This window comes from Pelodiscus sinensis, chromosome 3 (assembly GCF_052426305.1).
Source record: "Pelodiscus sinensis isolate ZL-2025 chromosome 3, ASM5242630v1, whole genome shotgun sequence".
Classification (NCBI taxonomy): domain Eukaryota; kingdom Metazoa; phylum Chordata; order Testudines; family Trionychidae; genus Pelodiscus; species Pelodiscus sinensis.
Window position 1 is genome coordinate 119,910,344 of NC_143054.1, and position 19,655 is coordinate 119,929,998.

The 19,655-nt window shown below is 41.7% G+C and overlaps 1 protein-coding gene across 3 annotated transcripts in view; it reads right to left on the minus strand.

The window, feature by feature from the left end:
* The window catches only part of PDE10A (phosphodiesterase 10A), a 271,962-nt gene that overhangs the window by 211,584 nt on the left and 40,723 nt on the right, over nt 1-19,655 (minus strand). The window contains exon 1 of one of the 3 annotated variants that reach the window (XM_025179481.3): nt 17,877-19,615. The exons of the other annotated variants lie outside the window; for them this stretch is intronic. Within the exon in view, the coding sequence (XP_025035266.1) occupies nt 17,877-17,985 (109 nt within the window). The 5' untranslated portion in view covers nt 17,986-19,615. Of the gene's footprint in view, nt 1-17,876; nt 19,616-19,655 lie in introns of those variants that run through there. 3 annotated transcript variants of the gene reach the window in all.

The window sequence follows — 19,655 nt, forward strand, 5'->3', positions numbered from 1 at the left end:
TGTACTATACTTGCTAGTGTAAAAGCAATGTCTATATTACAAACACCACAGGGTCATAGCTAGAAATCACTGATGAAACAGTACCTTGTTGTTGAACTTAGACATCAGATAAAGGACTGGCTTGCTGTGCTATTCAATGTTCCAGGCAAAAAGCTTGATAAAACTAGAGTGAGTTTTGAAAAAGGAAGAAATGTCTCATAAATGGGGAGTCATGAAGATCTGAGTTCAATGTTCAGTTGTGTCTCAGAATTAGTTGTGTGACCTTGGCAAATCACTTAATCTCTCTGTGGCTAATTTCTATATCTGTATGATGGGGAAAAGACTTCTTTTCTCCCACACTTTTCCTCTTCTACTTGGGCTATTACCCTCCTAACATTCATACGCTTAACTTGACTTTCATGAATAGTCTAATAGTCCACTCGTGCTTAATGGTAACAACCTAAGGAGCTCTGGACTGGAAAAAAGGACTGTATCTCCCAAGCTGTGTGTACAGCACTGACAACAATAGGGCCTCAGTCTTGATTGTGGCCTCTAGGCACAACTGTAATGCAGTAAATAATCTTGTAATTAAAAAGCTTCTTAGAAATAATAAAAGAAATTTTATATGTTCAAATCAAGCTTCTCCGCAGGAATTCAAACTGCTATACAGACTAATTAATTTAAGAGGCATAATACCCTTGTGAGAAAGATAAGGGAGATATACTAAGCATTTCATACACCAGTGAAATATATCACATCACCCAGGTTAGAACCTTGCATCATTTTAACCCCATACCACAACACTAGTAAACAGAGATGAGCAAAGACGAGAAAAGTATCTTACTGAAACTGAGAAGGGAATTTACATAGAAGAATAAAGTTATCTGAGTTTCAATCTAACCAGATCAACTGAGGTAACATCTCAATCTCAAGACTGCCATGAGAAAGTCAATGACCTCTGTTATGGACTATTGTTTTACCCAGAAGTTGACACCTTCAATACCAAACTTCGCCTAAACCACTGGTCACCAACCAGTAGATCAGGATCTACTGGTTGATCTTGGAGCCTCTGACAAGTGATCCTGACTGGTTTGGCCAAGAGGTTATCAAGCCCAGCATTACAGCTGCTCCCTCCATACTGTTGCGCATCTGCTGCCCTTTGCCTTGGAGCTGTTCCCCCAGGAGCCTCCTGCTTGCTGTGCATGCTGTGCAGGGCAGGAGAGGGAGAAGACGGAGGGGTGCTGATGTCAAGGTGCCCCCTCTCCCACTCTGTATCCTATCTCCACAGAGCAGAGAGGGGGCACAACAGCACTAGGGCTGGAGTTTGCTGTCTGCTTTAGGAAGCGGTATAGGGCCAGGTCAGGGGAGAGCCTGCCTTAGCCCCACTGCACCATCACCCAGGAGCCACCTGAGGTAAACAGTGCCCGACTGGTGCCCACATCCCAGAACCCTACCCCAGTCATGAACCCCCTCCTGCACCCCAAACTCCTGCCCTAGCCCCAAGCACCCTTGCATCCAAACCCCCTCCAGCATCCCAACTGCCTGCCCTCAGGCACAGCTCAGAGTAAGGATATTAAGAACTCGTCGATTATCCGATAGTTGAGTAGACTAGCCAATCCCCCCCCATCCTTGCTGCCTCTATCAGATAGAGGCAGCAAAGGGGGGGGGGGGACTTCAAAGCGGCAGCACCATACTGAGCCCATACTGGGCTCAGCTGTGCGGTGCTGCCCCTTTGAAATGCTGCCGCAGCATTTCAAAGGGGCAGCGCCGCATGGAGCTCGGGTCAGTGCAGAGCTGCTTTGAAATGCTGAGGTGGTGTTTCAAAGGGGCAGCACAGCACAGCTGAGCCCAGGATCAGCTGTGTGGCGCTTCCCCTTTGAAATGCTGCCACAGAGTTTGCATGGAGCCCGGGGTCAGCTGGGGAGTCCCCAGCTAATCCTGGATTCTGGGGAAATGCCATGCAGAGCCCGTGGTCAGCTGTCGAGTCCCCAGCTGACCCGGGCTCTGCATGGCATTTCAAAGCAGTAGCGCAGCATGGAGCCCAGGGTCCCCGCTGGGGACTCTTGTACATTTCAAAGCTGGCATGCCTGCATGCAGCCCACAGTCCATAGGACTTTCCGCATGTTCAAGAGCCCCAGTGGGGCTTTGTACATTTCAAAGGAGGAATGCAGGGGTGCCTATCGACAAGTTGAGTAGTCGATGGAAATTCCATCAATATTTAACATCCTTAGCTCAAAGCCCCTCTCACACTCCAACTCTCTTAATCTAAGACCAGAGCCTGCACCCCAACCTTCTGCCATGGACTGGTAAAAGTGAGAAAGGGTAGGGAAAGAGGGAAGGAAGCTGGAGTGAGCAGGGGTGGGATCTCAGAGAAGGGGAACAAAGGAGGCAGGGCAAAGTTATTTACGTTTCAGGTAGATCTTGAATTGCACTTAAATTCAAAAAAGTGATCTCATGCTAAAAAAAGGTTGGAGCCCATGCTTAAAAAGGTTGGAGCTCTAAACACTATGCTGGAACAATGATTCGGTAGTGACTCAAAAGGAGAAATGCCACCTACTGAATCACCAGCATGACTTCCTTCATCTGCATGTTTCTTGGAAATCCTCCACTGAAGTTCTAAGCCAGCATGGCCCTACTTGGTCTGTGACATCTGAAAAGATCACAGCTCAGTTAGTACAGTTGCAAGCAAGCTGTCTCAAATACAAACTAGAACATGCACATCAAATATTCTAAAACACAACGGAAAAGTTATAGACAACTGTGCTTTTTACAACCTCACCATGTTTATTTTTCACCCAGAAAAGATTTGTGAATTTTAAATAGTGTTGGAACCAAATAAGGTCAGGAGCCATTTCAAAAAGTGGGAGGCACAATTTGGAGGTGACAGGGGACAGCATTGCCCCCTTGAATTGCAAATGTTGAGCAGGCATGGAACAATCAGCTCCTGCAGCACAAAGCTCAGCCTGTCCCAGTACTGCTTCAAGCCTGCCCAAGGCTTGCAGTCCAGGGGAGAAGGGGAGGGGCAATACTGTCCCTTGTTCCCAAACTACACCCATGTTAAGAAAAAAAGCATGGGTTCCCCTTCTCCTTTATTCCAATAGTGGTGGCCCTCCCACTTCTAGAAAGGTTTTAGCCCCTGTGACTTCAATAGCTTTCATATCAAGAAAGTTTGTCGTAAAGGATCCAAGTCATTATTTTTTCCTCCAGAGTAACAAAAGCTTTGCTAATACAAGCAATGCTGTCTTTCATGTCTGATGCTGCCACGTAACAGATGTTATTCCAGGCCTACACACTGCATTAGCTGATCATTCTGCAAATTTATGTTGCGTGTCTGGTGCATACTTTTTTTGTAAAGGAAAGCCTTGTCCACACCAGAAAGTTTTACCAGCTTAAGTTCTGCCAGTGCTCTAGTTATTTCAGCAAACTACATTCATATTTGTCTGCCTTGGCCAGTTCAGTATGCCTCTTCAGACCATCAGAAAGTACATGTGGCACTGTCAGCAGACATACCAATGTTCCCTGCTCGTAGGCAATATTTACATTTTGGGGCTGCTGCCCTATACTATGAGATATCACTCCTTCCCAGGGAGCTTTTAATTCTACCATAAAGATTGAGAACCACTGAGCTAGTCTTTTTTGTGCCATTTTTCCATTTTACAGCTAAAATACATGGATGCTAAACAGATCTGCAGACATCTCAACCAATTTGAAGACAAGACACATAACTGCTGCGTATTTGTGGAATCACAGCTAGCACACAATACATGCAAATATAATCTCTTTGTCTCATACATGATCAGCCATCATTTTGAGAGAGTTTTGGGGGGAGCTAGGAGAAAATAAATAAAATGGCCAGTATTAGAGGAGCACTCTTAATAAATTACACCTACCAGAGCCCCTTCCTCATAACTGAATCTGTACAGCTGGCTGGGTTTCTAAGAGTGTGTCTAGACTACAGGGTTTTTATTTAAAAAAAGTGGCCTTTTTTCGAAAAAACTTCATCTGCATCCAGACTGCTACTACGTTCTTTCAAAATTAAATCGAAAGAATGCGGCAATTTTTTCGATCATGGAAAACCTCATTTTACGAGGAATAATGGCTTTTTTTGAAAGGGCTCTTTCAAAAAAGGGCGTTATTGAATGCAAACAGTGTTTTTTCGAAAGAGACCATCAGACTGCCTAGGTGCTCTTTCGAAAAAGTGGCTCTCTTTTTAAAAAATACTGGTTGCTGTCTAGACGCTCTCTTTCGAAAGAGGCTTGTAGTCTAGATGTAGCCCAAGGGTGAATCTACACTGCACCCAGAGCTCAAAATAAGCTATGCAAATTGCGTACCTTATTTCGAGTTAATTTTGAAATAACTTATTCTGAAATTTGGCACTGTCTACACAGCACTTAGCTGGAAATAAAACATTATTCTGAAACACCCCTTAATTCTCATGGAATCAGGTTTACAGAGAAGTCGGAATAGCGAGCCCATTATATTTTGAAATAATGGGCATGCTCAAAAGGCCCGAAATAGCTATTTCAGGATACCTCCAGTATTCCGAAATAGTGCTGCAGTGTAGACATAGCCTAAAAGTTTCTGTCTGTTGGATTGGTCCAACATAGTTCATGTCCCTGTTTTCAGTGATTTCTTCTTTGGTTACTAGTTCCAGGGTGCCTTATACTGCAACTGACAAGATGTCCACTGTTTCTCCCAGGGGAGAATCCCAACTCAGTATGGCTCTTATAGGAGCAGGTCTTGGGGATGCCACTAGACTTGTGTTTGTGCTCCTTTATCTTCTAGTAAGCTTGCACAGCTTTCCCCCCGCCACGCTTTGCCCAACATTCGCCCTTGTCCCTACTGCACCCCAGGTTCCCAATGGTCCTTACAATATCTGTATATCTTTATTCCTGTGGGAATGCTGCAGCTGCATCTGCAAATGTTCCTCCCCCAATATATGGTCTCACTCCTGGACTAAGAAGCTGTATGAGGACAAGCTGTTGCGATGCTTGTACAAGTGCACTTGAAGAGGTGCAAGGAAAGGTCTTGTCAAAACACAGTGGAAGTTTTAACTGGGAGGTTGGCTTCTGATCACTGTGACCCCTGGGAAGCAGCGTTCAAAAATTTGGCCTGACTGGTCATTGCTGCCAAGACAGCTGCACTGCAAGCTTGTTTTGTTGCTGAGGGACTACTTTTACCTCAACAGCATTACTTCCATGTCCACATAGGCATGGTGCCAGTCAAACTATACCAGTAGAGGGCTTAGTCCATCCAAGGAGTTTGTGAAATTTTGCTGGCAAATGCTGAGGATGTTGACAGCAGACTTGGAGCATGAATGCTGCCAAAGTTGTGCTGACATAAAAGTTTGGCCTGTAAAGCTTTCTAACGCAGACAGGCCTTATGCTCCAAAACTTCAAACACTTTGCATGAAAAATCCCTGAGCATAAAGATACCAAAAATGTGCTTAAAGTTACTCACATGTGAGGTATTTACTAGACTGAGGTCTTATGCTGTGTGTCCAAGGGTGCTAAATTTTTTAAAAAGGGATAGCTGATAAACAAAGACACCTTTTCATAAGGGCTGTCAAAATCTTTCAAGACTTCTCATTTACTGCACACTTTGCACAATATTTCTTTTTCAAGTGAGACATATTCAAAAGTGATATTTATATGTGCCTAATTGAAAATGTCCTTTTTCAACTAGTGAAATCCAGAGATCCTAGCAGGTTTTCTACCTGCTTCCAGCTCTGTGCCTAAAATTTACATAATCATGGAGACATACCACACATAAGAACCCAGCTTGGACTTGATCCTACAGTTTTTGCATGTCATTATGAATCAGTGAGATATGTTTGGGGAAGTGACAAAGCATTTTTGTCTTCCAAGATGATTGTACCTTTAGTTTGCCCTACAGGGCTAGTCAAATCTTTGCTATCTTTATTTAGGCAATAAGACTTAATCTAGGTTAAAATTTGTTATTACCTATTATTCTAGACAAGGCTTTAATTATTATTTTACCTGACAATTAACTAAGGTTGTTTCCAGTGTTGTATCAATTTTGAACCCAGGATACTAAAATGATGGGAGGAAGAGCTCTGTGTGGCTCAAAAAGCTTGTCTCTCGCCAAAAGAAGTTGGTCCAATGAAGATAGTCTCATCCACCTAGTCTTACTAACTCATGGTAATTGACACATTTGTAAAGGTTAAATCTGGACACTCTTCAAACATTTATTGCAGACAAAAACTGTTTGAAGAGAGTCCAGAGCAGCCTTTAAAAGTGTTGACAACCTTGAGATAAATGACAATCAATTAACCTAAGATAAATTTCTAGCGTAGTTAAAACCTTAGAGGTAAATTCTGAGAGAGAGATGCTGACACTTGCTTGGGCTTCTCCATGGGAATTCTTGCCCAGGATGGAGTTTTAGAGAACCCTAAAGGTTCATATCAAGTGTAGCTGCGCTGCTGTACTGCTTGGGACAGCCTCCCCCATCCATGTAATTAATTCCCCTTTCCAAGTGGCAGTAACTATCTCATCAGCAGAAACCTTCCCATTGACACATATGCAGGGGGTGAGGATTGTATAACTAGGCTGCACAAGGGTGCACATTCTTCACACTCCTGATTGATGCCATTATACCAACATAGGTCGGTAGTATAGACCTGGCCTAAGACATTTCTCCATTGCATGCTTCTGCTCATATCAACACCTCCTGATTTCAGTAGCCAATCAGTTGCATCTCAAACTGCTGCCACCAAAAAGACAGTGAGGTCTGAAGAAGTCACATTACGGGCTAAGAAAATTGCAGATTCATGCATGAAAAAGGAGAAACTGTTTCATGAGTCATGGGAAACAAGAAAAAATAGTCTTATTAATTATGCAACAAAGGCAAGTACTGACGTCAGAAGATGAATAGATAAGTCAAACACTGTTGACAAATGTGATTGAAATCAGTCTGTATGTAGCCATTATGCAGCTACAGGAACAAAGCTTTTTACTGAACTTAAATTATAACACACCATTAAAAGTCATGACTTCCAACCATTAAAATTGTCACAAATGTCATCACAACTAAAAGGTAATTCTACAACTTAACGTAACAGTTCTTTACTTTTTAGTTACCTACTTTCATCTGAATAGCAAGGGAAGGGGCAGGGTTGGATTAAGGCCAGGATTTTCCATCAATTTGCATGTAAAGAGACTGTGTGTATAAATAAAGATGGCAAATTCCTCAAGTGCCAAGGATCACACATGGGAAACAAGCTGTAAATCTCTAGGGCACCTTCTTTATAATGACTAGGTAAGATCATCATGCTGAGAATGTAATGCAAAGAATAAAAATGGTGTTCCTGAAAGAAAGAGTGTTTTGGGTCTACATTTGAGCCAGATCAGGGCTGTGCTTGGCAACAATGTGTGACACTTTTGCCCAAGCAGACTGAATAAAGCTGCAGTAATAAATCCTATGATAGTTGGTGGCCTGGAAAATAATAATAAACTATTAAATGGCTGACACACCTTTGCATGGTTGGCTGGAATTTAAGATTCAAAGGACTGAAATCATAATGTTCATACTATGAGCTAAGTGCCAAGCCTTTCTAGGGAGTTTATGCCCAATTGCTTACTTCCTACAAATAATTCCATCTTTTCTCTCCCTGCTCCATTTCTTTCTCCCCAGTCTAGCTGCATTTTTTAAAAACAAATCCACTATATTTGATCTCTATTTTAATAAAATGTGTTTTCTTCACCATTTTAAAACAGACTTATTACGAGGGCTTTAAAATCCTACAGGTTAAGAGCACTGTGGCCATGATCCTGATGCATGTGTTCAACTGTAAGCATGCAAGTATTTTCCCTAAAGCTCTGTTGGGACAGGATAAAGTACATAGCACATTACATGATCAAGCTCTGCATTTATAATGGAACAGAAGCCAACATTGGTCTGCTGTTTACTTTTACTATTATATTAATTTATCATCCTTTCCACTAAGAATTGATGCCAATTCTCACTGCTGGTTTGCCCCCTACCCACCACCGGAGTAGTATATGAGACTAATCAGAAATTGTACTTAGCAGCCTGACCAAATTGCCCCAAGAAAGGAATAAATATGGGATCAAGAATGTTAAGGAGTTAAAGTGGTATAAAGCTGCCTTTCTTCTCCAATCTGCACACTGAATATTTCTATCAGGAAGAAAAACACAGAATCCAGTCCAATACATAAACACAGATGAGATACTGCATTACATTCAAAATGATTCATTTCAACCCTACGTAATAAAAATAGAGCAAATTATTAATATTCAACTTCAACTCCAGGCTCCTCAGCATGGGGTAAGGCAGGAAAAGCACATGTTAAATTAGTGACATAATACCTCATAGCTACATATATGTTCTCAGGCAAATGCATAATTAACTACACACAGACATTTCTTGGGTTCCCTTTATCTTCATGGCTCTTACCAAATGTCTGCACTCATTTGTAAAAAATACAACCTGAAGCCACATTAATACGCACAAACTAAACAAAAATGTGTGTTGACTTCTCTTCATATCTACAAACAACAACAGTCATATTTAACAGGACTGATAAGTACACAGAACTGAAAATGCTAATGTATTACCACACGTCAGGGGTGTGGGGCAGAAATTATGTACATTTTAAAAAATTAATAAAGTTACAGTTGAATATTGCTTTAGTGAACATTTCTGTACCACTAGTTAATCTGTCCATTATTAAGAGAAATTATCCGATACCGTATTTTCTTTATGTGGTAATGCAAATCCTAAGCCTCCCTAAATCCCCAGTTGCCTATACAAACATAGAGGACTGAATGTCAATTGTAGCATAGGTCAAATTCCTTCCTTTTCTACCAAGAGTGTGGACTCAAACTGGGTGGACAGCATATAGAAGATGGGGGAAATGTTATTTCAAAGTTATGTTTTCCCCACTCCCAAAAATGCTCTTCTACAGGCGCATTATGGTGTCTTCATGAGTCCAGAGAAATACCAGTGACAGGAAAAAAGGATGGTCATTATGTGGCCTCACTCACCCTTCCTTATGGTCCTCAGGGATTCCAAATGTGAAATAATGCTAAATTACAGAATTATCTTAAGTGAAGGGCTGTTCCACTCACTCACAGGAGTTACAGCTATAGCTAAAGCAAGGAGGTACTGGCAACATAGTGAACTGAGAACTCATGAGTGACAGAGAATGAGATGCAGAGATGAAGATCTCTGAATTATGAGGCACCCATGGTTTTAGGTGTAGCAAAGCCCTTTTCCCAGCTCCCTATTCCTCATGACAGCAAAAGAAACAGTTTGAAAGAAAGTCTATGAATTAAAATTAAAATTTCATTCCTTCTTACATAGCTTTATTGTCTCATGTAGGATTTGGCCTTAAATGTAGAAAAGGAATCTTCTTAATCTGTTGAAAACTAATTTATTATCTACTTTTTTAATTTTCTAGAGGAATGGTCTTGCTGGCCCTATATATTAAAATTCACAAAGTTATTTCTTGGCAAATTAAAGTATGTTAAATTTCCAAACAAGCAACTTCATGCTATGTCTATGAGGAGCTCCTTACAAGCGTCCATAAAGCTACCTCATTATCCTCCTCAAAACTCTACTTTGCTATAATGCCTGCAAAAACAAATTAACAATGGTTAGGCTGTTGGTGTATAGAGACCACTGTCTATCATGATGACCAATGTTCTCTAATTGTTTCCTTCTTTCTGTACCCATCCGTCCATCTGCCTAATACTTGGATTATAAACTACTTGGGGCAGGGAATGTCTTTTTGGGATCTGAGTCCATGACTAATGTTCCTTGTTACTTTGGCCATTCAAATTATTTTGACCTAAAACACTAAAAAGCAATATGCTCCCAAACAAGCAACCACAATTTTGTGAATATGTATTTTGGGAGATCTGGACAAGACACGTGATACCAATGCTGCAGAAGCCACAATTTTAATATGGTCAGGTTTTGCACTGCTGTAATCTCTTTGTGTGGAATAATTAATATTGTTCTTAACTTTGTTCAAATCAAAAATCAAAGCAAATGCAAAATTCAACCATGATAATCCATCAAACATTGCCTATTCAAGATTAAAAACTAAATAATGTGATCTTCAGAGAAATAAATGAAATGAACATCTGTGAGACTTCCCCCCAAAATGATTTACAGCAAACTTCCTGTCTTCTTTATGAATTATAGTATCATCTGTCTTTATTTTTCTTTGGAAACTGCCCACTGTAATATGAACAATTAAGATTTATTGTAGGATTGATGCAATCCTTTCTAAACAACATACTTTATCCAAGACAATGTGTGGTATCTGTTATATTGCACCATGGAGTAAGAAGAAAAAAACTGAGTGCTTAAAACATGTATTGTGTAAAACATTCACATACAATTTTGCTGCCTGCAACAGAGATAATATTGATATCTTTTTATGAGGGGGCGGTGCCCCCTGGTTGCTACAATCACCAACTTCCTGTCTCTGGGGGTAGGCAGCCTCACCTCTCCCCCCGATCCGCAGAGAGGGCCACGCTGAGACGTGGCAGCCTCAGCCTCCCTCTGCCCCGGCTCTCCCCGCCCCAGTTGTTGGGCAGGGCTGAGGCCCGGCCAGCCCCAGGTTCGCCACCCCCGACCATTCAGCAGGGCCGAGGCCAGGCCAATCCCAGCTCTCTTCCCCCAGGCCATTCCCAGCTCTCCCACGCCCCACAACTTGTATTTCAATTTGATCCCCCTGCCTCCATTCCTGCACTCACCAGCCTCTCTAACCCTTCCCCCTCGCCACCTCACACTGCCTACCCCCCTGCCTCTACTCCTGTATATCACAACCATTCCTACCATCCCCACATACACCCTTATCCCCATTCGTCCCTAAACACACTCTGCCCACTCCCACAAATTCATCAAGCTGCATGTTCTTCCGCCCCAGGAGCACCACTGGGGACAGGCAGCATGAGCCACCACCCACCCCCACCTCAGCCTTTCTACATGGACCCATTGGGGCACCTTTGCTCCATGGCGAACCCAGGGAATCCGGAGCGCAGAGTGACCACTCCAGAGAGCTGGGGAAGTAGCCAGGGTGCAAGACATGACCAGCTCAGGAGAGCGCACCTGACCAGAGGACGCATAGAGCCAAGCTGTGCAGCAGGCATGTGGGCTGGGCAGGCCAGGGATGGGGCCCAGAGGCAGATGGATGCTGGTCATGGGGGCACGCGGGGATGGACCCACTGCCTCCCTCCCCGCATTTCATGGAGCGGTCACATGGTCAGGGCTCCTGGGACATCACTCTGTCATCCTGCAGGAAAAATTTTTATATATATGGACAGAGGCATGGATTTGTCAGCCCTTACATTTATTTGAAAACAAATGCTTGTAGAGAGCATGTTGAAAATTGAGTTCAAATTTCAAATATATTTGCTGCATTAACCCACTGTTCTAATGTACAGTAGAAGTGACAGATGCAATTCAGCACACAGACACATGAAAAGGAAGGCCGATTGGGAAGGAACCACTTCTCTAATGCCATAGGCTGCTCTGCAGTCACTATTACAGCTCAAGCTGCCAGTAGCATCATAATGTCACAAGCAGATTGCCACCTTAGAGTTAAATTTGGTATAATATCGGCCATCAGTTTACCTCCTTTTACAAAACTGCACGATTTCCACTACCAAGAGGCTCTCTGCACACAGGGGCGGAGGTAGCACTTTTTACAAAACAAGAACCAGCTTCATCTTCATAAGGTGCAAAGGAAACTTCACTAAAGCTATGTGACGTTTAAACGGATTAACAAGTTGTGATCTTTAGTATAGTCTAAGACAGGGTTTTCAAACTTCTTTAACATTTTAATACAGAGATGTTGGCATGCACTGCAGCCTTTTCAATTGTACAGACTATTTCCCCTCCTATTCCAAACACATAACACAGAACCTCTCTGGATCTACAGAAACTGCCAACATAGAAAAGTCATATCAGAAAATCATCTATTATATATTCTGAAGAGTTAGTTTGTGGATTTATTTGTGTAAAATAAAGTTATAATTGCCAATTACCAAATTTTGCATATACAATCCTGCCTCTTAAATTAGCTGAATGTACTACTATTTACACCGGAATATGATAGCTATTATATAATAATTAAATAATTATTTTTTTCCATCAGAAAAAAGTCCTATTATGATTAGAGTTCATAAAAAATACTCGCTAACAAAATTAAAATAGAGTCACCTAACAACTGTATTTTAGTGCAAAGAAAATGTTTACTGTTACAAATCACAAAATAATCCAAATTACTTATGGAAAGAGTAATGGAAGCTTTCTGAGTTTCTGCTTCAAATTTACTATGTATGGTAATTATTCAATAAAATGAATGTTTGAAGTTGGAATCCTATAAATTTAAAACTGTTTACTTCCCTTTTGCAAGTACATTAATAAAAACAATCTATTGCATATATTTAATTTCTTGAACGTCCCTGTAAGTGTAATCCATGCAAAATGACTTTGCCTGGTCAACAACAGGCCTCACTTGCTAGTTTAATATATTTTACGTCCAGCGCCTTGTCATCATCTGGCTGCCTCTACAGATTACCATTTTGATACTCTAATATACAGTCTCTATTCCCAACACACACAATGGCAAAACTAACACGAGGAGATCAAGTAATCTCGATAGTTCCCCAATTATCTTGTATTTAAAATGGATCTGAATCAAAACCAAAGTTTAAATCATCTCTGTATAATGGGCCACATCACAAATGAACACACCTAAATATGGAGGTGCAAAATCTGTATCCAAACTTGAATGCCACTGAACAAAATATATTGGTGCATAGATTCCATAATCATGCATGGCCCAACTGAGACACAAGTCTGAATTACAAATTTAGACCTGGTCCTAAATCACTGGTTTAGGCCAAACACTAATTTTAATATAAACCCAATCTGGATTCCAAACACACTGTCAATCCCTTTGGAACCACAACAGTACATCTCTTTATCTCTTTGCCCCTGTTTTGTTCTCATATTTAGTTATTTTATTTTCTCTGCATCCATTCTCAATCATTTAGAAGACTACCCTGTCCTCTTTTCTGTGCTATACCTTTATCTATTCTTGACCACATTTCACATTTTCCCTTTGCTGTAATGGATGGGTCCAGAACTTGATGTCAGAATAAAAAGAAACAGATGTTCTTTCTAAATAAATAACTTAAAGCATAAAAGCTCAACTTATTAATAGAAATGCCTAAGCTTAAATATTACAAACAAATGCATTTTAAATACAAGATGAAAATACTTTTTACTGTCAAGTAACTGACAGTATTTGCATTCAGACCTTTTGAGTTCTGGGTTCCCTCTGTTTAACTGGTAGCACCATTAATGTCTAAATCAGCAAAAGCAATGCAACTCCCCCAGTTCTGGTGTCAGTGATGTCACCAGTTGATATGGGAGAGAAACACAATCCTGGTGGCCTGAACTCTGCTCTTCGCAGGAAAAACCCTTGTAATTTCCTTTAAACTGCTGCATTGCTGACTTTAAATCATAAGGTGAAAAGTAACACTACTTTTAGCTACACAATATGCCATAGCATTTAACTGGTTTGCATTAAGTTTAGGTTAAAAATACCAATGCTGGTGCAAGTTGGTATATAGCTTGGGTGCATTGTGTCATCCCCAGTTCTTTTTACTTTCCAGTAGAGAGTAAATCCATGTGAGTTACCTGCAATATCTTTGAGTAACTTATGTTATTACGTTTATGTATTATTGTGGGCCAGGGCTGTATGTAATCTCTCAAAGGGAGAGGTTTAGTGGGAGGAGTCTAGGTTGGATATTAGGATAAAATATTTCAGTAGGAGTGTGATGAAACCCTTGAATGGGTTACCTAGGGAAGCGGTGTAATCTCTATCCTTAGCAGTTTTTAAGTTCCGGCTTGATAAAACTCTGACTGGGCTGATTTAATTGGAATTGGGATTTTAGCAGGGAGAAGGACTCAATGACCTTTTGAGGTCTCTTCCAACCCTATGATTCTATGAGACAGATATTGCAGTATCTTTGGGGCCCATTGTGTTAAATGGAAGTTTTATGCAGGTCTGTGTTAAACTCTAGGGCTACGTCTAAACTACGATCCTCTTGTGGAAGAGCAAATGCAAATTGAGAGCTCATTTGCATATGTCATGCTCTCATTTGCATTTCCTCTTCCTTTCCCTTTTGCACAAGAGGTTTTTGCACAAAAAAAGCGCTGTTTAGATGGCACCTTTTTGCGCAAAACCCCTGTTTTGCGCAGGAGCAGTTCTTCCTCATTTTTTGAGGGTTTAGACATAGCCTAGGAGGGTGGGAAATCACAGCTCTACTCTAGGAACTAAACACTGTGGGTAGTGATTATGGTCAATCAAGTCGATTGGAACCCTCCCCCGACCAGCGCGCGCACACACACACGTGCACAACCTCTCCATATGGCAAGGTCAAATGGCTTATCGAGAGCCCAACACACAAAGAAAGGATTTTTGAATAAATAGCCTGCTTTTGAATTGCCTAAGGGCCTTCTTTCTAATACAGCTAATGAACAGAACCTCTGGTTCAAAGAGGGTCCCAAACCTTGTGAAGGGGTCAGAAAGGCTTTGACCTACCGAGGTCTAAGATTAATGGGTGACCCCTGGTAAAATGTTAGCATGGGGTTGGGAATATTTAAAGAGGGAGATGTCTTCTCTGTAATGATTTTTACCTGAAGAATAAATGTGCTTGCTTAGAAGGAGCTGTGTTGCAACTTAACACAGATCTTAGCCTCTGGAGAGGAAGCACAGATGCTGGCCAATTTAGACAGGTTGGCTTGTGGGGGGTATCAGAGTCCAGGGGACTGTGAAAACTTAAATATTTCTGTCAGGAGAGACTAACATGCTGCTCTTTACGCAAGAGAGGAAATGGCTGGGAGCTGGGAACCTTTAAGTGGGTGCCCTTTCCAGACCACAGAAAGGGAATCTGGTCTAGTTGGCCGTAAACTGTGGCACAGTACACCAGATTTTCTATCCATATTGTAACTCCAACTGCAGAAAGACATGAATGCCCTTTGAATGCACTTTTATTATAGCTGAAGCACATATCACAACTATAGTTGTAGGTACACTGGCAATTTAAAATCTACTTCTGGCTGATTTTATTTTTAACTATTACTGTTTCAAGTGACACAAAACATAACATTACAGTATGCCTATATTGCAACTGGGAGCATGTGAACATTGTGGCACAGACAGTGGCAAAGGCTAGCCACCTGAATGCAAGCCTGCTGCAATATTCACGATCCTATTTTTAGTATGGTAACTCAAGTAGAGGTAGCACATCTCTGTCTTCTCTGGTTCAGAATCACACATTCTCACCTGCACTATCAATACGCAGTATCACATTAGAAGCACAACAGAGGCATGTAGATTAGGCTACCAGGCATAGGAAAATGAAGCGGTGATTTAAATAATCACTGCTTCATTTAAATTTAAATGGCTGCCGCACTGAGCCGATCAGCTCAGCATGGAAGTCTGGACGCGCCGCGGTCGACATCAAAGGCATTTGTCGACCTCCCAGGTAAACCTCATCCCAGGAGACATACCTGGGAGGTCGACAAATGCCTTTGATGTCGACCGCGAAGCGTCCAGACTTCCATGCTGAGCCGACAAACAGCTGATCGGCTCAGCGCGGCAGCCATTTAAATTTAAATGAAGCAGTGATTATTTAAATCACCGCTTCATTTTCCTATGCCGGGTAGCCTAATCTACATGCAGTCTAGACGTACCCTAAGAGGAGTTATGTATAAGTCTCCCAGTAACAAGCTGGAGTTTTATCTGTACTGCTAGCAGATGGGACTGATAATTTTTTCTTGATCCAAGGCCATGAGTGCATTTAAAAATTTTGGATTGTGATGACCTGAACAAATTCCTTTTAAGTTTTTTTTTTTTTTTTTAAAGGAAAAAGAACAAGCTTTCTATTCTTCTGCAGAGTGTGTGTACAGCACTTGAGCAAGTGAAAATATTAGGAAACCTCAGACATAACATCCTGGTGAAAGCGTTAACATTTACTTTTCATTTGGCCTGGCAAACTATGCCTTTTTTTAAAAAATAACCTCCTCCCATTTTCCATCTGGCTGTTTTATATTGCATACCGTTTGTAGAAATCCATTACAATACAGCAGGTTAAGGTAAAATGAGGGGGGAGGTCTGAAGTCTAGACATCAATATCAATAAACAAAATCTTGGTGAAAGGGAAAAATTTTGTTAAAAGATCCCCTCAATTATCAGGTATATTGAATCAAGGCAATTAAAATAATGATCCAGAGCTTCATTTCATGGATTTCATCTGATTGTGTTTTTCTTTTTATTAGTCATGTGCCTGAGAAGTGAAGCCCAGCAAAGAAAGAGGTATTTTCATAAAGCAGGAAGCGCATGTTTGGGAGGGAGGCAATTTAAAAGGAACTATGCACAATACTCTCTGGATCAGACAATTCTGTCAAAAAGGAATTATGTTGCTACCTTCCTGAACAGCCAACACAAAGGTGCTTTTATTTTACAGCCCATAATGAAGGGTGAACATTAGAGAATTTTATTGCTGCCAAGTTTTTCAAGTTTTTTTATGGAAGTAGCAGGAGAATTGGAATAAGTTCTATAATAGAGGCTCTCAACCTTTCCAGACCACCTTTGTCTTGTGTACCCACAAGTTTCACCTCACTTAAAAACTTCATGCTTACAAAATCAGACATAAAAACACAAAAGTGCCATTGTTTCAGAGGGGTAGCTGCATTAGTCTGTTTCAGCAAAAACAATGACTAACATTTATTTGGGCATAAGCTTTCATGGCCAAAAACCCACTTTGTCAGATGCATGGCGTGGAAACTTCAGTTTGGCAAGAATATATACATATGCAACAATGGGCATTATATAACTATGCTGAAGACCAGTGACAGGAAAGACAACTCAGTCACACCTTCTGTCAGGAATGGGCCACATCCATTCTAATTGAATTTTTCCTCCTTTGTAATTCACCCCTTCTCAATCCTGGTGAGAAGCTGATATCCCATCCTTCCAATGGAGCAAGACAGCTGCATCACTCTCCTTAAATGTGGCAAACCACCTCACCTTCTAACAGGGTTCATGTGGCTCTGCTTCCCTCCTTTCACTTAATGCATCTAACCTTTCGCTGCTGCTTTCTGATAAGGCTGGCAGGTGCCTTGCTTCTCCCAGCCTCCTCCCCCCAGGTCCAGTATTCTCAGTTCAGCAACTATCTCTTGCACCTTCCAGGCTCCTGCAAAACCTTTCTGACAGCTTCTTTGTCACCCTTCCATTTTCTGTAGATCAGCCTCCTTCAGCAGTAATTACAGGGTGGAGTGCCTCTGCAAACCCTGCTGGCGAGGGCCTAGTTACAAAAAAGGAAATTAAACTTTAGCTCTGTCAATAAAATAGTCTCTTAGGAAGACATTTTAAAAAAATGACATAAAACATCTGAAAACTATCAACTGGGCCATCTGAGGAAATAAGTAAGGACATGGAAATATAATAGACATGGGGAGCTTTTGAGACAGAACATGGAAAAAAGGTATGTTATCTGACTTGAACAATAAGGTCTGTCCCTCCAGCTAGCTGTTTAGCCAACACGGGTTTTGCGGCCTCTATATACAGAATACAAATGTGTTAATTAATACAAAAAAAAAACCCCACACTCACACTTGTGAAACTACTTCCCATTATGCCCTGCCCATCTCGGCAACAAAACCATGTGAGGCTGAAATATTCAAATTTGATTTCTGAAGCTCAGTTTCTTTGTTGTACCTATTATTATTTTCCACCATTACAACAAATATGCCCCCTCCTCTCTCACATGCCACCACCTCTCTGCTCCCACGCCATAGTATGGGACACAAATGCATCGCCTCACCAAAGTGTTTTCCAGCCATTTTATATATGCTCTGGTTTTTGGTTTTCTGGTCCCTCTTACATACTGCAGCAGGTGGCTCTGGTGTTTTGAACATGCCAGGCTTGTCCATCTTGCCCCTCTTCTCATTGGTGTCGTCGATGCACTCGCGCTGCGTGTCTGGGGCCCAGTGCTGCTTGTGACTGGGCTGGCAAAGCGCAGGGAATCATCAGATAATGGGCGTCTTACTTAGTGTGGGATATGGGTCGGGACAAACAGATGCCAAGACCTTGGCTGAGTGACAGACACACAGACAGGGCCCTGCCCAACAGACGGGTCTCCCTCTCATTGACCAACTGACTCTTCCTAGAACTCTCTCTTAAGGCCACTGTGACATCAGTGTCTCCTCCCTTTCCCACCCAGGGGACTCTCAGCTACTTCTCAGTACCAGGTGACTGTAAAATAAATGTTTAATAGGGGGCACTGCAAGACTCAGTGTCATAAACTTACAAAAACTTTCATTGTGCTTACAGTGTTATCTGAGATGACTAAAGCTAATTTAATTTTCTTTTCACTAGCCATGCCATTGATTTGTGTGTCACATTTCTCTTAGCTTGGGTAATATACGTCACATTGCTTACTGCTCTGTGATTATGTAATGAAAGACCTTACTATATGTGTATATGAAAGGGGGACAGAGGTCAGGTTTTTCTAGGAAGCAAAATTTAGTGAGTGTAGAATTGCAACCTTAAAGATGAATCAACTTTTTTGGCATGTTATTTTTCATAGCACCAATCATGTTAGTTCAGTGTTTCTCAAATTTTTCCCTAGTGTGATTCCCATTTCCATATCAGAACAACTTTTTCCATGCCTCCTAGCTCTAGTTCAGGGGTGGACAATAACATGGCAGCAGTTCACCAGGTTAGCCCCTGCCAGACCACTGCTGCTATATTTCCTTTCATGGAGGCAGGTACCACTGATCATTTCTGTTGGCCGCAGATCACCATTCCCAGTCAATGGGAGCAGCAGGAAGCAGCTCGAACCAGGAAACTATGGCAATTCAGGGTCAACAGGGGCTGCTATCACAAGTACCTGAGACCTTGCAGGTAAATATAATGGTGGGGGCCAACCAGGAGCTAACCCCGGTGGACCGGAACCAGCTCACAGGTTGGTATTTCTCCACCCCGATTGGACCTAGCTGACAGCATCCTTCCATATAATGGTATGGAAAGGACAGGTTTGACAGAACTTCTGGATACCTGTTTGCAACATGCTTTGGCAGTGTGACTTCCATATTGAGAACTCAAACATAAAGCACTTCACAAGAGTAGCAGGAATAGAAACAAAACTACAAAAAGATCCTGCAGGAGACAATACCACAGCTAAAGTGTAATGTAGAAAAGATACACATTTCACAGGATTCTTCCACTTAAAAAATTGCCACTCTCTATCCACAAACGGGCCATGCTTAACTTTTCCTAGCTGAGAAACCTGACATAGCTCATAGTGGTCCAGCTACCAACTAGCTTTACAATAAAATGGAACAATTATTAAATTCTGGGGAGTAAATATGAACACCAGGCATCAAACTCAAATAATATTACAAATAACTACTGCTAGACCACAAGGCAAACATTCAAATATACAGGCAGTCCCCGGGTTACGTACGAGATAGGGACTGTAGGTTTGTTCTTAAGTTGAATTTGTATGTAAGTCGGAACTGGCGTCCAGATTCAGCCGCTGTTGAAACTGACCAGCAGCTGACTACAGGAAGCCAGAGGCAGAGCTGCTCTGCCCCGGGCT